Raw genomic sequence first — 23968 nt, 5'->3', positions numbered from 1 at the left:
GCGTTTTGCAATATCTGTAGAGGTTTGATAGTAGAGAAAGGGAGGCCAAGATAAAGGGAATTGCAATAATCAATCTTGGCTGATAAAGTGGTTTGGACGACAGTTTTGAGGTCGTGTGTGTGAAGTAGGGGCTTGAGCTTTTTAATGACCATGAGTTTGTAATAACCTCCTTTAATGACAGAGGAGATGTGGTTTTACAGGTTCAGATGTGCGTCAACTAGGATGCCAAGGTTTCGTACCGGGGTTTGAGATGTGAGGGTGGCGATCATGGGGTCTTTGGAGGGAGAGAACTTGAATGTTTGTTGGTTATGGATGAGGAGGAGCTCAGTTTTAGTCTGGAGGTCATATGGAGCTCCTCCTAAAACAGATTACACAAAAGTGGATTAACCATTATGGCTGCCCAGCTCGAATACACTCTGACCAGGGTAGGAATATTGAATCAGCAGTGATTAAAGAATTATGCAGGTTATACGGAATACAAAAGAGCCAGACAACTCCATACCATCCACAAGGGAATGCCCAATGTAAATGTTTCAATAGAACTTTACATGACATGTTGAGAACATGGGTAGATTACCTGCCTGAACCGATTTTGGCCTACAATAGCAAAGTACATAGTTCCATGGGGTACTCTCCTTTTTACCTTCTTGTTGGGAGAGATTCAAGGCTTCCATATGACCTCCAGACTAAAACAGAGGAGCTGCCATCTAGAATTGACCCATGGGTGGAACAACAACAAGATAAGCTCAAGACTGCATATGAGGTAGCACAAAGAACATCAGTGCATAACTTCAGACAGAGGAAGAGAAGATTTTACAGAAAGACCCAAGGAGCCATAATACAGAGGGAAGTTTGGTTCCTACTCCGGAATATGAGTTACAGGGGTAGGAGGAAAATAGCGGACATCTGGAAGAGGCATTCATATGAGGTGATAGAGGTATATGAACTTCCAGAGAGTACTTACAAGATAAAAGCAATAGATGGAACGATTAAAGTACTTCATAGAAATAATATCCAGTTATTTGCATTTCCTGACTATGTATAGCAGCTATTCCAGAAGACCCCCCCCGTTTAGTGAAAACAAGCCAGAAAAAGTGTGGTTTTAGCTGGAAGAACCTGAGTTTGAGAGATGCATGGGTTCTATTCCAGAGTTTCCTGGGGAGGAAATAGAAGGGTTTTATAGACCAACTAGAACCACCCAAGGGAGGTTACCCTCTTACTACTGGGATTATGAGATATATTAATAACAGAAGTAAGCAGAAGAGGCGTCCAATGGAAGGCTTGAGTCAGGGCTAGCGGCAATCCGAAGGCAGTGGCAAGCAAGGCTGAGGTCTGATCACGGAGATAGTCAAGAGCATCATTACCTTTTACTTCTGGGAGCATAAAGGAAGCATAAAGGAAGGTAATTATTATTGACCCAGATTAACCACAATTGGAGATAGGTTGGTAGACTCAATGGTCTGACCCAGCATGGCAATTCTTATGTTCTTAAGAACCTGTGGGAAAACAACCCTTAAAATTTAAGAACCTGTGGGATAACAACCCTTTGTAACAACCCTAAGTATGAGAAAAAAATAAAAGTGCGAAACTTGCTGGGCAGACTGGATGGGCCGTTTGGTCTTCTGCCATCATTTCTATGTTTCTATGTATCTTCTCTCTTGATCCAGATAGAAATTAGATCCTGAAATTGTTTCTCCAGAATATGGACTTTTCTTAAACCTGAAAATCTGAATAATTTCAGATTTATCTGGAAACTGAAGGCTAGATGAAATAAATGTTTAGATTTGAGGCAAGAAGCTATCCACATCAGAGCTCAGTTTGTGATAAAAATGTCCTTGTAATGCTATATCAGATATCTGGAAAATTATTTCATTTTCTATGATCCCAATCCACTAATTACAAGTTTGCTCAATAATTACTAATCATAGTTAATGTTATGATCTTGTTCTATTTCTTTTTCTGTTCACATTATACCTTTTTTTTGTTTACATGACTTTTAAAGAAAACTTTGCATTACTCCCCTCTATAGTTAGTGGACTTAATTCTAGACAGTTACATTGAGTGTTTTTTGTTGTTGGTCTTGCTATATTATGTTTACTGTCTTTTTCTTTGTGTCTTGATGATGATATAAATTAATGAAAAAACAATACATACCACTTCTTAATATAAGTAATCCCTCTCCACCACATCCATCATTGCCAATATCTGTAGATCCCTATAAGCTGTATTTTCTTAGAACAGTAGTTGCTTCCACAGGAAAGAACATGCTGAGATTCTGAAAGATGTTTTTGTAAGTGGAAAGTTCTTAACAAAGGAACCCAGCATGCTTATTTCAGGATGGGGTTAGGACGGTGGGCATGGCTGTCAGTCCCTCTCAGGCTCATGCTGGCCAAGTTAAGAACCCTCCCCCCGGGGTATAATAATGACAGGATTGACAGTGGTAGTGGGGGGGGGGGGGGGGGGGGGAGGGAGGGGGAAATCTCTACTACTGCTGCCCAATGTGGGCTCAACACTGCAGCTGTTGGCTGAAACAAAATGCCTGTACTGTGCTCGCCTGTGTGCTCTTCATGAGACTTATCACACAGTGTCTCGAGATGGGCGCAAGTGGAAGAAATCAGACCATCCAAAACCTCTACAAACTAGAGCTCAAGGTGGAAAGCAGACAAAACTATGAACTTTCATTTTATTTTCCAAAATAAAGCTATCAACCTTTAATAGCAGGTTTGCAGATCAAGTTCTACTGCTTATTTAAAGGGAAGGTGAAATATACCTTAAGCTGCATTTTTAAATCATTTGTTGTAAACAGTCCAATGTAAGTTATTTCTATATAGAAAGTAACATGCAGAAAACTGAATTACATGTTGACAAAGGGAGAAATTCAATAGTACTACTTCAGCCTGGCAGCCCCTGGATTATGGCTAAAGAACATGGATTTACTAAGCTTTATTCCTATAGAAACAGAATAAGAAAACAGCCTTGGTAAATCAGGCCCTAAATTAGGTGGATTTCAACTGGGAAAAAAAAAAAAGTAACTGATATGCTCTGAGATTGATGGTTAAAGATTTGAAGACTGTAACCAGAAGCTTACAGAACGAAAATCCATGAAAATCTTTATTGAACATGAGATACAAAACAAAAAAAATGGCATCTTAGCAGTCATTCACAGGTACAAAAAAAAAGATTATATACATTATTTAAAAAACAATTTTGCTTAGATTACAACATGTGACTTCTGTGTCAGGGTCTTTCTGAATCTCAGTAGCATTATTCATAGCATTATATATGTACAAAATCACCCTGTTCAGCTTTAAACACTGCACAACTTGCAGTAACTTCTTCTAATATTTTCTCTTATGAAGAGAGAGGCTGTTTCTCTGAGATAGGTGGAAATCTTTGGTGTTTGGAGAAGTTACGGATAGTATGTTACACTGACGTACCTGCCAATGACACAGCATGAGCTAGCATTGTGCCATCCATTTTGTTCATAATTTTCATTGCTAAGCCTACTGCTTCTCCCAGTTCAAAATGGTGGACCATGAATCCAAGAATGCTTAGTGATGGAAGTTAATGTTGAGCTAGATTTATTTTATTTCAGCTAGTTGAGCAGCCAAATGATATATGCTGAGTTCTGGAAGTTTGCATATATCATCATCTGTAAATAATCCTGAGACATATCAAAAACCAGTACAGACTCCAACTGTCCCAGGTAGGTTGGTATCAATAGTTCTGGTTTTAGCAGCTAAGTATTAGTTAAGAGTTGTGTTTTCTGACAGTTGAATGGCATATCTAGCTTTCAAACATGAATCAGTTTTTGTTCAGATTACAAGCTTATAAAGTGACATTTCAGTGAGGTAGATTAATCCATCATGAAGTAAGAACATTCTACCTCCCTTAGAATCTTGTATTTCTTTCTGGACCTGGAATCACCGACACCTATCTCTGGAGTACACAGTTGCCTTTGTCTTGTCCATTTTTATATATCTGGAGAATACAGGCACTACTGACCCTGGGTGGATCTATCTTTGCCTTACACAGGCCCACAGTTCCTTCTGCTCAGAGACTCAGTCATCAGAGGAGTTAATTTGGGAGATCATTTTGAAGGGGATACAAAAGTTAAATGTCTTCCAGGATCTTCAGCTGGTAGAAATGCAAACCAGATAATCAATGCAATTACAAAAGAAAGCAAGGACTCTATTAATGTAATCACTGAGGACCAATGACCATGCTAAAAACAGTATCCAAGCAGTACAGAAAGATTATTGCCTTTTCTGAAGTATTACTTGTTCATAATAAGGGAAAGACTAAGCCATATAGAGAATTTCAATACATGGCTCCAAACATGATGTAAAGAAAGTGGAGGCTGGGGCTGTTTATGGAGCAGTAAAAGCCTAGAGAATAAAGATGGCCTAAATTTGTCAGAGCCAGAGCCAGGAAAGAGGCTCCTAAGAAAATGGAGGTGGCACAAGACATTGGAATGTCACCCTCAAGCAATACAGGAGAAAATAAAAATCAATCAGCTCAATTTTCCACACTTAAGCCAAAGATCAGAAAAGGTGACTATGAAGAACTGCATGCCAAGGGAGAATAGCTGGAAAGCTATGTCCACAAATGCTCATAGTTTGGGCAATAAAATCCCAGATCTGCAGGCCCTAATGGTGGAGGTGGGTTTGGACATAGTTGCTATTACAGACACATAATTTAGTGAAGCTTATGATTGAGATATGGTCATACCAGGCTATAACCTATTAAGGAAGGACAGAGGAGACGAAAAGTGGGAGGAGTAACTCTTTATGTCAAAATCAATATGCAAGCAACTGAAATGTAAGGGGTGTGGGGGTATGAAAAAAGTGTTAGGGGCTGTCCTAAAACAAGAAAATGGTGCTTCCATTTTCATTGGAGTAGTACACAGGCCTCCAACTCAAATAGGTCTGGCCAGGGATCTGATAGATGACAGCAGTCCAGAGAAGGGCAACTAAAATGGTGTGGGGTCTGTATCAGAAGACCTATGGGGAGAGGCGGAAGGTCTAAGCATGTATATGCTGGAGGAGAAAAAGTGCAGGGGAGATATGATACAGACATTCAGTTACCTGAAAGGTGTTAATGATGCACATACTTTAGACTTTTCTGTTGTAAAGGACTAGGAAGTCACAATATGGGGGGGGGGGGGGGGGGGGGGGGGGAGGGAGTTAACTGAGACCAATAGAAAATATTTCTTCATAAGGTGGTGGTGGATGCCTGTTACTCCCTCCAGGAAGAGATGGTGAAGATGAGAACAATATTGGAATTCAAAAGGGCATGGAATAAACACTGCAGAGCCTTGGATAGGCTAGAAAATAGGAATGAAGAACTAGAGTAAATTATATTAACTTTAGGTGTAACATTTCTACATGGGGCGAGCATGGGCATAGCATCCATAGTGCACAGTGGTGCATGGGCACCACCAACTTTAAAATGGGGTGTGCCGTGCACCACCAAATTGGGAAGCTGTCGCGTCTTCCCTGGCTCTCCCCCCAAAACAACAATGCTGCTGACCACCACCACTAACGTTCCCTCTAAGCTACATGCGAGCACGGGAAACGTTCTACGCTCATGCACGCCTAGAGTTCTAAGTTGTACATGTACACTTGTGCACAACTTTTCCTGCGGGCATGCACAGCTCGCCCACCTCCCAATGCATTGGGACGAGGCGGACCCCATCCCACCATGGCCTGAAGCGAAGAGGAGGCTGACGGGGCCATGGTGAAACCCAACTCGCCATGGCCCTAAGTGAAGAGGAGGCCTGTGGGGCTGTGGCGGACCCAATCCCACCATGGCCCAAGGTGAAGAGGAGGCCAGTGGGGCCGTAGTGGACCCCATCCCACCACATCCCAAAGCAAAGAGGAAGCCGGTGGGGCCATGGCGGACTCCATCCCACCATGGCCTGAAGTGAAAAGGAGGCTGGCGGGGCACAGCCTGAAGTGAAAAGGAGGCTGTGTGCGTATGTTTGTGTGAGAGCTTGTGGATATGTGTATGCGTCTGTGAGAGCCTTGTGCGTGCATATCTGTGCGAGATTTGTGTGCATGTATGTGTGTTTGTGTGAGAGCCTGTAGGTGTATGTATATGAATGTACGAGAGTCTGTGTGTGTGCGATAATCTCAGGGTGATTGGAAAGCAGGAGATTTTTTTTTTAATGTTTATTAGTTTTAATTATTGGGTGTAATTTGATGGTTCTATTGTTTTTAAATGCCTTTTTTTTAAATATTAGAACATTATTTAATTATTGGATGTTTTATTCATCAGGTATTTTGAAATATTTTATTGGTGTTTGGGAAATATTAGAACAAATTTATGCAAGTTTTTTTTAATTGGATGTTCGTCAGCTGTTTTAACATTTAATCTTTTTATTAGCATGATTTTAATATGAATGATGTTTTATATCTCCAGTTTTATTGCTTGATGTTTTGAGAGGAATGATGTTTCGGTTTTTCCATTTTTGCTCTGCATAACACATTTGGGCTTGAGGTTTAGAATTCCTTTTTTTGTTGGCACATTTCTATTCTGTATTAGGTGAGGGTCTGTCTGTATTTTAAAGATGCAGTCCTTGCGAAACTAATTCTTGCTGTAAGAATGATGGTAATGATCACTGGCTTTTACAGCATTATGGTTCTCTCTTCCTCATTTCTATTTTAAACAAAAGTTTGCTCTTTATTAACTTCACTTGCATGCTGAAAGCGGTTTTGAATGTTCCTGCAGAAAGTATTTTTTCATTCTTATATTTTATTGTAACTGCTGTTAGCAGATTAGGTATTTATTTTAAGGGATTAGCTAATGTTCCCTCTAAGGATTGGGTTACTTTGAGCATAAATTTGATAGGCTTTTTGCATCAAAGAAAGTAGTGCTCACAGAGTTATGTAGGAGGGTGTACTGTTTTCTAGGGCACATAAGCAGCAGCAAATTTTCTGGTGCACCACTAACTTCAGCAGTCACCCTACTCCTCTGGGGACAAGTAATGTGCATGGAGTGGCAGTTATTACGCTAATCAATATCTCAAAATGTCGGTCCACCTGGTTTCTTTTCTTATGTATATCCTATTCCAGCTATCATGCTATAGGGAACAATATAATTTTGTAGGACCACTACTCATAGGGTCAAGGTATTCTACCAGACTCTTTTTATGGTTACAGGTCCGTTTTGCTTTATATATTTTTATAATTTTTATAATATTTTTTAGTATTTTCAATATTTCTCACAATTTTCTTTTCTTTTCCATCCAACTGATGAGAGCTCCAATTACACGTTCAAAATTTCAAGACAGCTAAAATAGCAAAGTCACTTTTTCAATCCAAGTATGAAACAATTGTGATTGATTATGTATGAAATTGTGTATGAAATTGTGTATGAAATTGCAGTGATACTCATCTGCCACAGATGTGGCAGATGAGTATCACTGCACAATTGTTTCATACTTGGATTGAAAAAGTGACTTTGCTATTTTAGCTGTCTTGAAATTTTGAACGTATAATTGGAGCTCTCATCAGTTGGATGGAAAAGAAAAGAAAATTGTGAGAAATATTGAAAATACTAAAAAATATTATAAAAATTATAAAAATATATAAAGCAAAACGGACCTGTAACCATAAAAAGAGTCTGGTAGAATACCTTGACCCTATGAGTAGTGGTCCTACAAAATTATATTGTTCCCTATAGCATGATAGCTGGAATAGGATATACATGAGAAAAGAAACCAGGTGGACCAACATTTTGAGATATTGTTTACATTTTGGTGCCTGGAGTACACATAGTGTGTTAGGGCCGGTGGGTGTGATTGATATTGTAGTTTTTACCCTAAGCCAGCTATTCTCAACCAGTGATTAGCGACACACCAGTGTGTTGCCAAGCACCGGCAGGTGTGTCACCTGCTACCTGGTCTCCCACTGCTCTTCCCTCCCCTTCCTTCACCGAGTGAGAGGCAGATGTTCTTCCACTGCTGCCTGGGCTCTCAGCACGTTCAAGCCTGGATGGGAACGGCAGCAGTGTTAGTAGAAGCTGGCAACTGCAGCTGGGCTTTCTTCTGCCCGTGTTGGGGGTGTGTGGGAAGAAGAAAGAGGCAGGCTGCATTGAAAAGTAGTAGAGGCAGCATCAGCCCTGAGCAGTAGCATAGGCTTGGAGCAAAATCAGAAGTAGCCAGCGATCGCCAAAGTAGACAGCAGCATTAGTGCCCCCCACTGCCGATGGGATTCTTCTTTCTTGGCCTGCAGGGGCTGGAGCAGGAGGCTGCTGCCATTTGTGCTTGGGGGGCAGGAAGTGAGAGATAGAGACAGCCAGCAAGTCTGTGTGTGTGTGATTGAAAGTATGTGTAACTGTGATTAAGAGCCCTTGTGTGAGAGCATGTATGTGATTGAGAGATACTGGTCAGAGAGGTGACATGTATATGTGAGAGACAATGAAAATGACTGGTCAGGGAGATGACTGGAGTGTGTGTGAGAGACTGGTTAGGGAGGTGATCAGTGTGGGGGTGTGTGTAAGAGAGCGCATGGAAATGAGAAGCCTGTATATGTAAGAGAGTACATGGGAGTGGGAAGCCTGTGTGTGTGTACGCATGAGAGAGAGACTGGTGTGTGTATGTGAGAGAGAGAAGACTGGTGTGTGTGTGTGTGTGTGTGTGAGAAAGTGATTATGGGAATGGGAAGCCTGTGCATGTGGAGAGAGTAAGCTTGGGAGTGAGAAGCCTGGGTGTGGAGGAGGGGTGTGTGTGTGAGAGAGAGAGAGAGCATGGGAATGAGAAGCCTGAATATGTGAGAGAGAATATGGGAGTGGGAAGCCTCTGTGTGTGTGTGTGTGTGTGTGTGTGTGTGTGTGTGTGTGAGAGAGAGAGAGAGAGGGAGAGAGTCTGGTTGAGGAGATGATTAGTGTGTGTGTGTGTGCGTGTGAGAGAAAGCATGGAAGTGAGAAACCTGTGTTTGTGAGAGAACATGGGAGTAAGAAGGGGTGTGTGTGTGTGTGTGTGACAGAGAGAGAGAGAGAGAATGGGAATGAGAAGCCTGTATATGTGAGAGAGAATTTGGGAGTGGGAAGCCTGTATGTGTGTGTGTGTGTGAGAGAGAGAGACTGATCAGGGAGATGATTAGTGTGTGAGAGGCAGAAACTGGTCATATGGTTTTGACTGGTGTGTGTGTATGTGAGAGACAGAGACTGGTCATGGGTCCTAAGGAAGAGGACCATGAGGATAGAGCTTCAGCAACTACCTCTGCTTTTGGTGTGTGCTACTGGCCTGCATGAGAGAGGAGTAAGAGAGCTGCTGGAGGGGGTAAGTAAAGGTGGCTTTTAAAATTTAATTTCTTGACTGACTGCCATTTAGTTATTGAGTATTATGTGATGTGTCTGATGTTTTGAAATATTTTATTGGTGTTTGGAGAATTTTTAATAATTTTTCTGAGTTTTTAATTGTTGGATGTTATTCTGTTCGTAGCTGTTTTGAAACATTTATTCTATTTATTAGTATAGTTTTAGAATTATTTCTGTGTGGTGATCTATAGCTGCTTGAGTCATTCTGTTTTCTTAATAGGAGGTGTATTGGTGTTTAGGGCCTGGTTTAATATTTTTAGTGTTGCCTTTTCATAGGTAGGAAAGGAGTGCATTCCATAATACATTCCATAATATAGATGTAACTTTGTGCGGATTAGTTTATGAGCATTTCTGCCAATCCTGGGAATATGTTAAGTTAGTTCTGTGTGTGTGACCGAGGTGAGATATTTTACTAGCATGTAAGCGTTTGTATCAGTCTTATTTGTTTCTCAAGAGGACATGCATTGGTGGTAAACTGCTGTCTTTTCATAAGTAGGGCTATTGAGCCTGGTAATAGTAGGAGTTTGTGTTGCTGTTACTGAGTTGACACCAGAATCAGAATATCTTTTTTGTAGGATGAGTTGGATAAGGAATGTCATAGTTCTGCTTTCCACCATTGTTGGAGGTCGGGGGGGGGGGAGGGTGTCCTGTGAATGCAAAGTGTACTTTTACATTTAGCCCCATGGCGATCATGTGTTCAGTGTGTCACGCATGTGAGAACCATCTGTCAGGTGTCCTGACAGAAGAAAGGTTGAGAACCACTGCCCTAAGCAACTTGCTAGACCATTTGGTCTTTAGATGCCATCAATTACTGTGCCCTTTTCTATCTCTGGAGTACACAGGCACTATTAGCCCCTGTTGTGTCCCTGTTCTGAATCTGGGGTATGCAGGTGCCATGTCATGTCCCATTGAAAATGGATTTACTGCCGTCATCTGCTTCATTGTTACTGTATAAGCATCCAGGCTAAATAAGAATAGAATGAAAGCAGCTGCGATGTTTCATTGAGGAAAAATAACTAAATTAACATGGAGAGTGGAAAATTTGCACCAGATGAATATTCCTGCAAAATTTTGAAAGAAGGACTTAATTTCCTGAAACTTCATGAAGGCAAACGATCCCCCCAGAAAAAAGTATGCCACAAAAAAAATGTGCACAAAATGCATGTGGGACATTTGCCTGAAGTGCTAATTTTAATAATTGGGGGGGAGAAAAAAGTCCCATGCTGCTTTTGAGCAAGTTTTTCAATTGTACAATTTTGTTCAGTGGGATTCCCCCTCCCCCCCCCCATTCTGAAATTATGAGAAATTTAATTTCTTGAGCATAAGATGACTTACTTCAAAACTTTATAACCAAATTGCAGGCTCTTTGTACTTTTTTTGCTTGAAACAGAAATCTGGTCCACAGATGTTACATGTGGCTCATCTGGGGGCAAACTTACATTAGGTATTCAAGGAACCCAAGATCTCTGGGAGAATTCCAGAAAACTCAGCCATGACAAACTGCTATATTATTGTGTTATGATACTCTTTCTAAAATGGAAGGTTTTTATTTTCACATACTAATTTTTATCCAACTTAATAAAAAAAAGAAAAGAAAGGTAAAACGTTTTGTACTTAGGAAATATGGCCTACAGACCCATCACAGCTCTTTAGTATCAGCGGCTGCCTGCCTTGTAAGAAGGAAACCAATGATCAAACTAAGGGCTTACGTGCTAAAAAGCATGCAAAAATAGTCTGACACCATCTCATTTAATAAGCCTTCCTCTATGCTAAAACCCTGCTGGCTGGGACCCGTGGTAGGGCCTTAGCAAGTCTATATTTAACGTGTGTAGTAAATGCATTTACCCCATGCATAAAATAAAGCACGAGTTTAGTACATAGGTTCCGTAGCCCAGAGGTCCAGCGAGCCTAGTATCAATCTTCAACGGTGGCAAACCCCAGGTGCTTAGAGGAAGTGGATGAGAAATAAGGCACATTTTGCGTTGTCCATCCTGTCTTGCACTCTTCTCGTTTTGTGAGTAACCTATTGCCTATAAAATGTCTAATTCCTTTTTTAATCCAGTTATACTTCTTGACTTCACAACATCCTGTGGCAATAAGTTCCACAATTTATTTCTGCAATGTGGGAATATGTATTGGTAGCAGACAGTTTTAGTAGCTGTGGCATAGTTCTTGAATTAGGCGGCAGCGAGAGTAACAGACTTAGAAATAGTACACTCAAAGAGAAAGAGCTGGAACAGCTTAGGGCTGCTCCTACTGGCTAGGAGTTAGTGCAGTTAAAATTAATCGCTGATGGGTGTTTTCCAAGCTTGAATTTCAAGACAGGGCCACTTCTGAAAAATAAACGGAATAATAATTAGCAAGGCCATCTCCCACATAAGTGGATTCTCTCTTCCTCAGTCTCCTTGGCAGGGTCCAAGAGGGTCAGAGCCATGGGCCAGGGAAGCCTTCACCTTTTCCTATCAGTTCACGTCATGGTAAGACATAAAACAATTAATCGACTGCAGTACAATCTACAAAATGAAAACATTTCTAAAGATAGTTATTTGCTATAAAACTAAGGTACTATATAGTGAAGATGATGTTCCAAGAAAGGTAACTTAAAATGTTTACTTTACATATATTTATGCAGTTCATGTAAAAGGATTCCTCCTTTCGATTGTCTCAAGAAATAAAATTCACACAGTTGTTACAAATGTTTGTAATAAATAAGTTAATATTTACATGATTTGGCCTATCAAGTTTTCCATGAATTGCTGAGGGGCTACTTCAGACTTTATAAGCCCGGCTCACGCTGTAGCTACAGTGGGACATTTGAGGGCCTACGCCTGTCCAGGTGGAGACTGGTAGAGTTCTTTAAGTTTGTCAAACTTTAAGCCCCACTCGTTGAGGTAATCATAATTCAAGTCTTCGTCAACATTTGACAAGTCCAAGGAGCTAAGACTCCCAGCTAGAGAGCCCTGGCCCTCAGAAGAGTAAACATGAAGTATGTCAGCTGGAAGACTTTTTGGGTCGTTGTCTGCTTCCCAGACTATGTGACGTACATATTCCCCGAAGTCTGGCATGCGGGCTACCCCTGTGCTTGAGTCCACCTCCTGCAGGACAGCAGCATGCACGCGGGCCTTTGGTTGGGACCGTGTTTTCCGGAGCCGATCCTTGGTCCTGGAGGATGATCGGGTGAGGTTTGTACACAGAGGTTTCTTCAGTTCATGTATGTTATAAATATTCTGAAGAGATCAAGCATTGCAAGATTAGGTTTTCCCTCCCAACATGTGCATTAAATTATAGAAACACTATTATTTTTATTTATTTACTTAATTGCCTGTAGGCTGCTAAAATCGAAACAATCATACTAGGCGGTGAACATCAGAAAGTAAATGTACTCCTCTCTCATTCTTCTGCAGTCAAGCAAGCTCTGAATAGGCCCCTTTGCTCAGCACTACAGAGTTTGCTAGCTTGCATGTTTAATGCTTGGGGGGGAGGGGGGGGAGGGAGGAAGGGCACAAATGAGTGACCAACTTACAAGAAGGGAGCTGGATCCTGCCCTTAGTTTACAGACAATAAATAGATATTGGCAGACAAACTGAACTGGAAACCCCAAAAAGGCAGACTGGTGCAATGTAACACCAGTGAAATAGAAACATAAAGCAGAGTTGCTTACCTGTAACAGGTGTTCTCAGAGGACAGCAGGATGTTAATCCTCACACATGGGTGACATCATCAGAGGGAGCCCCAATGAGGAAAATTTATGTCAAAGTTTCTAGAACTTTGACTAGGCACACTGAGCATTCCCAGTAGGCCACGCAGGGTCCCCTCTTCAGTCTTGTAACACAGAATTACGATTAAAATAAAAAATAGGAGAAACCCAACTCCGCGGGGTAGCAAGCAGGTTTTGTAAGGACTAACATCCTGCTGTCCTCGGAGAACACCTGTTACAGGTAAGCAACTCTGCTTTCTCCAAGGACAAGAAGGATGGTAGTCCTCACACAAGGGTGAATATCTAGCTACAGGCTGCTCCCCAACACAAAAAGGGGACCAACAAACACCTAACCAGGTGTCAATAGGCACAAAAACACCAGTGCTGTTGGTAACAGAGGGGGAGACAGCCTGAATCCAAACAATAGGCCCTAGGTTGGAAGAGTTGGGTTCTACACCTCAAACAGGCTCCGAAGGACAGACTGGCGAAACCTACTGTTGCATCAGCCATCTCTATCCAGACAATAATGTGATGTGAATGTGTGGAGAGAACTCCACGTCACAGCCTTGCAGATCTCCTCCATGGGAACTGCTCGCACGTGGTCCACTGACGCTGCTATAGCTCTCACAGAAGGAGTCTTGACATGGCCACCTAGATGCAGTCCCGCCTGGGCATAAGGAAGGCGATGCAATCTGCTAGCCAATTGGATATTGTCTGTTTGGCAACAGCTACGCCCAACCTATTCTTATCAAAATAAACAAAAAGTTGGGCAGACTGTCTATGGACTTCTGTCCACTCCAGATAGAAGGCTAAGACTCGCTTGCAGTCTAAACTGTGCAATGCTTGTTCGCCTTGGTGCGAATGGGTCCTGGGAAAGAATATTGGCAGATTGACTGGTTAAGATGGAAATCCATCACCACCTTACGCAGGAAATTAGGGTGCGATCGGATGACCACCCTGTTGTGATAAAACTTAGTATAAGATGGATAAGTCACTAAGGCCTGGAGCTCGCTGATCTTGTGCACTGAGTGACCTCCAACAAAAATATGACCTTCCAGGTCAGGTACTTCAGGTCACAAGTGCACAGTGGCTGAAAAGGAGCTCTCATCAGCTGAGTAATACTATGTTGAGATACCAAGAACAGCAGGAGGTCTTATGGGAGGCTTCAACTGAAGCAGGCCCTGCATGAAACGAACAACTATGGGATGTGTAGAGATGGGCCTATTAACTACATCATGGTGGTATGCACCGATTTCACTCAGATGAATTGTAACGGAGTTGGTTTTCAAGCCAGCTTCCGATAGATGTAGAAGGTAATCAAGAAGTTTTTGTGAGGGGCAGAAGAATGGATCTAGGGCCTTCTGCTCACACCACAAAGAAAACCTCCTCCACTTCAGTCTGTAGGACCTTCTGATAGAAGGCTTTCTAGAAGTCACCAGAACCCGAGACATATCTTCTGAAAGATCAAGCAGCTGCAGAATCAACCTCTCAACATCCAGGCTGTACGGGATAGGGCCTGGATGTTGAGATGCCGCAGCTGGCCCTGATCTTGCATGATGAGATCTGGGGAAGTCCCCAGACTGATTGGTTTCCAGATGGACAACTCCCACAGGAGTGGAAACCAGATCTGTCTTGGCTAATGAGGGGCCATGAGGATCATAGTCCCCCTATCCTCGTGAAGCTTCAAAAGAGTCTTCGCCACTAGGGGAATCAGAGGATATACATATAGAAGACCCTTGCCCCAATGACGGGCGAGGGCATGAGAGACTGGATTGCCATCTGACCTGTACAGGGAGCAGAACAGAGGCACCTTCCTGTTGCAGGGGGATGCAAACAGATCTATGTCTGGGCTCCCCTAGAGGCAGAATATCCGATTTGCTGCCCCCTGGTCCAGGGACCACTCATGGGGTCTGAAGGCTCGACTGTCTGTTTGCTTCCATGTTCTCCGTCCCAGCCAGGTATATGGCCCTGAGCACCATCATGTGGGACAGGGCCCATGACCAGATCTGGACCACTTTCCTCCCTGCTTGTTGATATACCATGTCTAGCAGGGATCCTATGAAGCCCAACTGAAGTGATGGGCTGAGATGGGACTTTGGGCAGTTGAGAAAGAACCCTAGAGACTCCAACACCCAAATGGTCAAGCGCATGGACCTGATGGCTCCTGCCTCAGATGTGCTCTTGACCAGCTAATCATCCAGATATGGGAAGACATTCACTCCCAGTCTGCAGAGGTGCACCGCCACCACGGCCAGACATTTTGCAAAGACCCGTGGGGCGTACGCAAGCCTGACGGCAACACCAGGAACTGGAAGTGCTGTCTTTCCACCGTAAACCGGAGATACTTCCTGTGACTGGGGGATGTTCTTGACGTGACTGTATGTGTCCTTTAGGTTGAGGGAGCATAGCCAGTTCCCTTTTTGCAAAAGAGGGATCAAAGTACCAAGGAAAACCATCTTGAACTTTTCTTTTTTTAGAAAACTTGTTCAAGGCTCTTAGGTCTAGGATGGGACAGAGTCCTCCTGTTCTCTTTGGAATCAGGAAGTACCTGGAGTAGACTCCCTGCCCTCTTTGCCCTGGTGGTATGGGCTCGACAGCTCTGGCTGTTAAGAGGGAGGAGAGCTCCGCTTGTAGTACCGCCTGATGCGCTAACGGCCCACAATGCAGGCACGAAGGGCAATTTGGCAAAAGATTCAATTGGTACCCCTGACGGATGATGGACTGAACCCACTGGTCTGAGGTTACCCTGGGCCACTGGTTTGCAAAGACCTGCAGCCTGCCACCAACTGGAGGGTCCATCGTCCTGGGTACGGGCAACTGGCTTATGCTCTTTACAGTCCAGTCAAAACCCCATCCCTGGAATTGACTGAGGAGCTGGCTGAGGTTTGGGGGCTCTCTGCTACCAGGAATAGCTGCGAGAGCTCTGATGGTGTTGATGGGATTAAGTACTTTCTTGGGAGGATAGTACTTTCTCTGGCTAAAGAAAGATTTATTTGGCCCTGGTCTCGACGGCCTCTTGGATGAAGAGGATGGGTCCAGAGTAGTAGCAGAGAGTTGTTGGAGAGTTTCATGGTGGTCCCAAAGTTGGGCCACAGCATCCCTCACCCTATCTCTGAAGCAATTCTTTCCAGTGCATGTCATGTCAGTGAGGACTTAACCTGTACCTCCAGTTGGAGATCATAGGCCTGCAGCCATGCCATTCTGCAGGTGCAGATTTCCATTACAGAGTCTCTCAGTGCCATCTTGAAAACATCTTAGGTCGCACGGACCTTTTGTTTTCCACACTCCAGACCTTTGTGCACCAGCGGCTTGAAAGTCCATCAAGCTAGGTTGAGAGAACATTGCATAAATCTCATCTTTGGGTGAGTTTCCTCATTCCGAAGGTCAGCAAATCTTCACAAGAGAGCACTGTTCTTTTCATACGTCTCACTTTGAATGTCAAAGTGGCCCCTAACCCCTACACTAATCCCTAAACCTCACCTCAAGTTACTAGGTGGGCCTTCCATAGAGATATAAATACCTATCTCATGTGAGGGCATTATGGCTAGGATATATCTCTCTCTCTCTGTTGTAGGAGGGCCCTGATAGCTAGGGATGGCTCTCCAGGAGCTTAAAACACCATTTGGCTTTACACAAATGAAAAAGGTGCGATATGACTTTGCAAAACTGTGAGCTCAGCCCACTTGGCCACAAATCCTCCCCTTTTTCTCATTTGCATTGCACCATGCGTTATGGTGCTTTCGCACCAACTGGAGGTGTTTTTGCATACATTAAGGCATTTTCACATGCGTTAAAAGTGTTGTTTGCATGTGAAAACGCCTTAACGCATGCAAAAACGCCATATAGCACTTTGATAAATGATCCCCCAAGTTTGTACCTGAGGCAATGGAGGGTAAAGTGACTTGCTCCTCTTCCTCTCCCTCCCAACATAATCCTCTTTCTTCCCTCCACTCCCTGCTCAGCACTGCATCATTCAGATCTCTTTCCCCCTTTTTCCAATGCCCAGCATCTTCTCTTCATCCCCTACCTGAATAGAATCCCCCTTTCTCTCCACTCCACTCCTGCCCAGCACCCCCCACCCACCTAGCTTCCTCTCTGTCTCCACCACCCAACACCCATTCCCTTCTCTCTTGTGGTGCCATGCCTTTAGGTTGGTAGGCAGCACCTGGAGGTTTTTGCTGATACCTCCCAAAGCTTTTGGCAACTGCCTAATTCACCTGATGTAGGGGTGTCCACTTCTGGTACAAACTGGTCTGGTTTTCAGGCGCACTCTAATGAATATGCATGATATTAATTTGCATACATTTGAGGCAGTGTGTGCACAAATCTCTCTCATGCATATTCACAAGGGAACTCCAGAAAACCAATTCAGGTTATGGCCCTTGAGGGCCAGAGTTGGACACTCCTGACCTAATGGAAAAACCGGCCCTGAGAGTAAGTGTTGCTGGGGAAGAAGTCAGATGGTGGAGCTGAGCAAGGTGACTGGAGTCAAAGCTACTGAAGTGATAGGAGAAGAGAGGGTAAATAACCCCCCTTCCCTTATCAGTCTACAAACTCTGAACCTTTTTCATTTGTCCCCAAGGGAGGGGGAGCTCTCTGACATTAGCCCTGTGTAGCTTCGGATCCCTTTATTGCCATGAGAATTTTACACATGTTGCCGAAGTGATACATTTTGAGGGGGATTTTCAAAAGGTTTCAGCACAGAACACTGGAAGTTACATGTGCAAGTAGCGTTTTGTAAATGCCCAAAGCAAGAGGGAAAATGGGGTGTGTTGGGGGCATTCCTGGGTGGGGTTTGGAAGTCAGTATTTCATAAAGAGTTTCATATGCGTTTATATTACCGAACCCATTCCCATACTTTGATGTCTGCGAACTTGAGCAGTAGAAATCAAACCGCGCTTGACTTTCATCTGCATTTTCTGGGTGGGTGGGGAGGGGTCAGGATAAAGTGGTGGTGGTGAGAAGGGGTGAAATGGTGATTACAAGGACGCTCACAACTTTTCCCATAAGCGGAGTGCGCGTATCTGTCATAAAATACTCACCTCCTTGCATAACCTGCAGCAATTACGTGCACGTTACCATTAATTTGCATGTAAAATCTGCACGTGTACTGTTCTAAAATAAATGTAGAAAACGTGCAGCTCCCTACAATAAAAAATGTGCCTGTAAGTTTGAGGATAGAGATATAACCAGTAATTTATAAACCTGCAACTGCTGCCACACAGTTTGCAAAATACTAACAGAACTTTCTCTGGGCCCGCCTCTGCGTGTTTGTGCTGACTTAGGAACGCTATTGAAATTTACCCTTAAAAAGATTTAAATAAAAAGGGAAAAAGAGGTAACAACAACAATAAGATACAAGTCTAGGTTATAGAAAGTACCAGAGACTATTAATGCAAATGATATGGAAATAATCCAGCTCAGCTCCATAAGTGGCAGGATAGCCATTCATTTTGACTTTGCTCTTAAATCCAGGAATAAAAAGCCATAAACCCAAACGCCTCTGAAGACAAGGAGAGCTTACTCCTAGTGAAGCGGCGCCTCCTAGAGGCATTTCACTCTTCCAATGTTGTGATGGGAATGCAGACCTAATCTAGCAAACATCTTTTGCCTCATTTTTTTTTTTTTAATTTCCATCTTTATCATTAAACGTGAAAAGAAATTTCTCTGTAAGTGATTTAGGAAGCCAAATGTGTTCCACTCTCCCCAACAATAAAATAAATACCCTAAAGAAAAGACAATTCAGTGGTTGAAGTGAAGATACCTTTTAATCTGTGAAGTAAATACTATCATAAGGAAGTTAAAAAGCAGAACTAGGAATTGTCAAAGCAGTTTCTACAATAAACATTTCCCTGTACCACACACAACCCCATTCAGCAAGCCTCCGATGTCACTTTGTGCCTTTGGGAAAGGCTAAAAGCCCTTTTCAGACAACCAGGGTACATCACAAACACATGAACCTTAGGGATGTGCAGAAGGAAAAAATGTGTTGCTATTCAGTATTTGTTGTGCCAGGACCCAAATCCGTTGCATCCATTTTCATAGGGGGAAACTCGATTAGTCTATTAGTTGCATTTGGTATTCGTTTTCCATTAAAGTTGGAAAAACAACCCCCCCCCATCCTAACCCTTTAAATTTAACTAACTACAACCCCCACCCTCCTGACCCCCCCAAGACGCAAAAAGCCCCTGGTGGTTCTGGAGTGATCTCCTGCATTCGGGGCGTTGGCTGCCAGTATTCAAAATGGCACCGATAGCCTTTGCCCTTACTATGTCACAGGGGCTACTGGTGTCATTGGTCGGCCCCTGTCACATGGTAGGAGCGCCATTTTGAATACTGGCAGCCGATGGCCCGAGTGAAGGAGATTGCTCCAAGACCCCCGGCTGGATCACCAGGGACTTTTGGTAAGTCTTGGGGGGGGGGGGGGGGGGTCAGGAGGGTGGGGGTTTTATTCGTTAATGATATATTGCATTCATGGGGATTCGCCATATGCTTCACGGACCCACAAATGCAACGAATAGGGACCTATACGTTGCGGATTGCGCATTCATTCAAAACGAATGCATATCCCTAATGAACCTCCACCCTCCCATGCCCTCAAGTCGCTGCACAAGGGCATCACCCTATGTGGCTCAATTATTCTTCCAGATCAGCGTCGGAGGAAGTATCCAGAGGTGACGCCTTCACATCCTGAATGCACAAAGGCATGACATTCTAACGCTGCACAGTCACACACCCACAGCAGGTCACTGACACAGTGATAGCGCTGCACAGTTAAGCACACACAGCAGGGACCTGACGCAGTGTTGGCACTGCACAGACACAAGCACGGCAGCAACAGTTCCTGGATGCAAAGCTAGCATTATCCATCTAGAGGTGAATATATGCAAAAACCTAGAAAATGGATAACATATCTAGCTAAAGTTAGCCAGATAAGATATCTGAGATATTCAGTGGGATAAATACCTGGCTAATCATAACCGGATAACTTTAAACCAAACTGGATTTATTATTATTTTTTTTTAATATCACTGGTTAGATGGTAAAGTTATCCAGCTACGGTTAGTCGGATAACTTTAGATTTACCTGGCTAGAATATAGCTGGTTAAGCGGCATGGCAGCATTCAAAAAAAAATTAAAAAATCTTGTGGGCCAGCAGCCCAAAGACAGCACCCCTACAAGCTATGGGCCAGATTTTCAAAAATTTACGCGCGTAACCGGCCTTACGCGCGCCGGGCCTATTTTCAAAAGGGCCGGTAACGTGCGTAAAGCCTCGGGACGCCCATAAGAACATAAGAAATTGCCTTGCTGGGTCAGACCAAGGGTCCATCAAGCCCAGCATTCTGTTTCCAACAGAGGCCAAACCAGGCCACAAGAACCTGGCAATTACCCAAACACCAAGAAGATCCCATGCTAGTGATGCAATTAATAGCAGTGGCTATTCCCTATTGATTAATAGCCATTAATGGACTTCTCCTCCAAGAACTTATCCAAACCTTTTTTGAACCCAGCCACACTAACTGCACTAACCACATCCTCTGGCAACAAATTCCAGAGCTTTATTGTGCGTTGAGTGAAAAAGAATTTTCTCCGATTAGTCTTAAATGTGCTACTTGCTAACTTCATGGAATGCCCCCCAGTCCTTCTATTATTCGAAAGTGAAAATAACCGAGTCATATCTACTCATTCTAGACCTCTCATGATCTTAAAGACCTCTATCATATCCCGCCTCAGCCGTCTCTTCTCCAAGCTGAACAGCCCTAACCTCTTCAGCCTTTCCTCATAGGGAAGCTGCTCCATCCCCTCTATCACCTTGGTTGCCCTTCTCTGCACCCTCTCCTAGGGCTTTACAAAAGGGGCGGTCCAGGGATGGGGAGGGGGCGGTCTGGGGGCGGGGGCATGGCCAGAGGCCTCCGCATGGCCGCTGGGCCGGGGATGACACGCCGGCAGTTGGCTGAAGTAAGTTTTGGAATAAAGAAAAGGAAAAGGTAGGGGGGAAAGGGTGGGGGAAGTAGGGGAAGAAAGGGAAGGTGGGGTGGGAGGGTAGGGAACGGGGGAAGGCTGCGCGGCTCAGTGCGCACAAGGTGCACAATTGTGCACCATATGGAGCATACCCACCCCTCCAAACATATTTAAATAAATTAAAAAAAAAGAAAAATTCTGGTGCTGGCCCACCCCTTTACCCCCGCCCTTCCTTGGCTTTCCCTCCTTCCCCTCTTGCTATCTTTAATCTTTAAGCTCTTCAGCCTAGATCATGTTAGTCTATTGCAACCCGGGCCCGGTGCTTGTGCCATCGCTAGGGAGCTGTGCTAGGAGGGTGTACTTCCAGTTGGAAGCCCAGGCCCAGATCATTGTAGGCTATTGCAATCCGGGCTGAAGAGCTTACAGATTTAAGATATCAGGAGGGTGGGGCATTTAAATATTACATTGGGGGGGGGGGGGGGAGGTTTCAGACCAGCCCCAGACCTCTTCTTTTAATTTGTTTAATTGTTTTAGAGGGGCTTGCGAGGTGAGGATGCTCGGCCCAGTAGGACCGCTTGCCATAGATTGGTGGGGGTAGCCGTTCGGGCTGCTAGGCCCACATGCTTCTCTTTCTTGAGTCATGCAGTGCCGCTTAACCGGCTGCATTCTTTTGAATAAAAATGGTTAATGCTAAAGTTATCCAACCACACGAGGGCAGAAAACTTTAGACCTGCTGGTAGGCTGAATAAGTTAGCTGGATCAGTTTATCAGCTAACTCAACTCTACCCCAGAATGCCCCAAACACACCCTTTCCTTATTTGGCTAAATCGTAGCTGAATATGATAAGCAAGGAGAATATTCAAAACTTGCCACTCTGACTAATAATTTATGCGTCATTTTTCTGTACGGCTTTGAATACTGGCCTCCTAAAGGCTGAAGAGATGTCATACCTGGTCGTGTTCTCCTCCGCCCTCTTCATTGTAATTTAAGACATTTTCTCTGATGTCCTCCCAGCTTGTGTGCTCCGCGGGAATGTGGTAAATTCCTCCTTTCCGAAACCTTGCTCTTCCCCACTGACTCCAGACAGTATAAGAAACCAGAAGGGCTGCAATGAGAAGGCCTCAGGCTTATCACACACACAGACCAGAAGCTTAACTGTACTTGTATCTGTCACATCTTTCTGCCACTGTTATTTCCCATGTGCTCAACCTAGGCTACTTGCAGCTAGATGTAAAATGGTCTATACAGATATGGAGACGATGCTCAGATGCCGGCAGAGCTGCGAAATCTCCTGCAACATTTATCTGTGGGATTCTGTGTCAATTCTCCAAAGGGGAATCACGAGCCTATTTTTCCCTTGAAAACCGCCCTGGGTGGAAAAGCACCTGCAGACTCTTGCACCTGCTTTTTTTTCCCGTGGGTTTCTTTTTCCCTTGGAAATAACGCGCGGAGATTTTAAAAATGGTCACTTACAGCTGAAGAAGTGAATGGAATGAGACATAATTTAACAAGGCCTGAGGGGTGGCTGACTGCGCGGGCAGGGTTACGTATTTTGAGGATGAGGTCCAAATAACTGCTCGCAGTGACATATTCGCGCCTATATGGCTGTGATCAAATTTACTAAGGGTATTATACAAAAGGTGTGTATAATATAGGTGCGTTTTACAAAATTGGACAGAATTTTGCTGGAAGAGTACCTGGGAAGATTAAAAAAAAAAAAAGCCATTCATATGCATAGTTTTCCTCCCCCGACCTAAACATCCCCCCCCCCCCACCCCCGAGAACACCACCTCTCAATGTGACCAAAAAATGCCCACATTGTTTTAGCCGTGCTGAGGGAGGGCAATTTGCAGAAAGCCATTAACATGGGTAAAATGCTTTCTATCTGCCTAAATTGCAGGAAAATATTTGTCCTCGCTTACCTAGAAAGACAAGAAAGCACATGCTGATTGCCAGGATGGATCCAGAGCTCAGTCCCAGGGTTCCTCCCACCGTCGCCAGGCTCCTCTCACAGGTCCTCCCTTTATAGCCTTCGGCACACTGGCACTCGAACCTATCCAGAGCACGTGTCACGCAGGTGCCCCCGTTCCTGCAGGTCCATTGTCCGCAGGGTGAGGGGCCGCAGAGCTTCAGGCCCGTGGCGTTATCCCTCGCTTCCACCTCGCCGACTGGGCACCTGAACAGCAGAAGACAAAAGGGGGCGGAACAGAGCAGACACTTTCCATGAGCTGTTAACAAAGGCTTTTTCCCCCCCCCCACCCCCCGTGCTCCCCGATTGTCTGCGCACATCGGAAAGTTGCAGCGAATGCCGCCTGTATGTCCTCCCTTCCCTGCATTCTGGGGCGACGCACAGCATATCCTTGCAAAATGTACAAAGAGTGCCAAGCATGCCACAGACCTGACCTGGCATCCTGCTCCTATCCAGGCTCGAACATTGATGTTTGCTGATTGGTTGGGAGGGGGCGGGGGGGGGGGGGGGGGAGAGGTTATCTGCTCAACATCAGGTCAGCTTGCAACGTTTCCTCACCCCCACCATCACTTGGCTATTTTCTAGTGAATTTTCTTTCTCCTGAAAAGTACCAGATTTTCAGCACTGGAAACCATAGTCCTGCATGTATCCACAGAACAGATACTGCCCGGGCAATGTGCCTGCTCTGGAGCATCTCCTACCTGTTCTGTTTGTGGTCTCTCTTCTGAGGCTGTCCACCTGGGTGGCCAATCAGTGCCAAACTGTGACAACGGATGTTTAGTGACACAGACATTGATCCACTGGGGGCCACCGCTAACTTTAACATAGGCCACCAAATGGCTTTCAGACGGTCATTACCAGCCCTGACCTGATTTTGGTCCATCTAGTCCCCTCTGCAACACTCATAATTCCAAATCTAATTTCCTACGATGCCCAGGAAATGCATCAAAGCTAGGGGGGAAGAGAGTCGCTGAGTGTATACGCTGAACATGAAAGCTTGCTGACACACAGACTTC

General features: G+C 44.2%; 1 protein-coding gene across 1 annotated transcript in view; it reads right to left on the bottom strand.

The window, feature by feature from the left end:
* Positions 1-10899: 10899 nt before the first annotated feature.
* LOC115085554 (neural-cadherin-like) overlaps positions 10900-23968 on the bottom strand; it is a 256917-nt gene continuing 243848 nt past the window's right edge. The window contains 3 exon segments of the mRNA XM_029591722.1: positions 10900-12551; positions 21934-22088; positions 22906-23159. Of these exon segments, the coding sequence (XP_029447582.1) occupies positions 12147-12551; positions 21934-22088; positions 22906-23159 (814 nt within the window). The 3' untranslated portion in view covers positions 10900-12146.

The sequence above is a fragment of the Rhinatrema bivittatum genome, chromosome 2, assembly GCF_901001135.1.
Source record: "Rhinatrema bivittatum chromosome 2, aRhiBiv1.1, whole genome shotgun sequence".
Classification (NCBI taxonomy): Eukaryota; Metazoa; Chordata; class Amphibia; order Gymnophiona; family Rhinatrematidae; genus Rhinatrema; species Rhinatrema bivittatum.
This window is presented reverse-complemented; position numbering and strand designations above follow the sequence as displayed.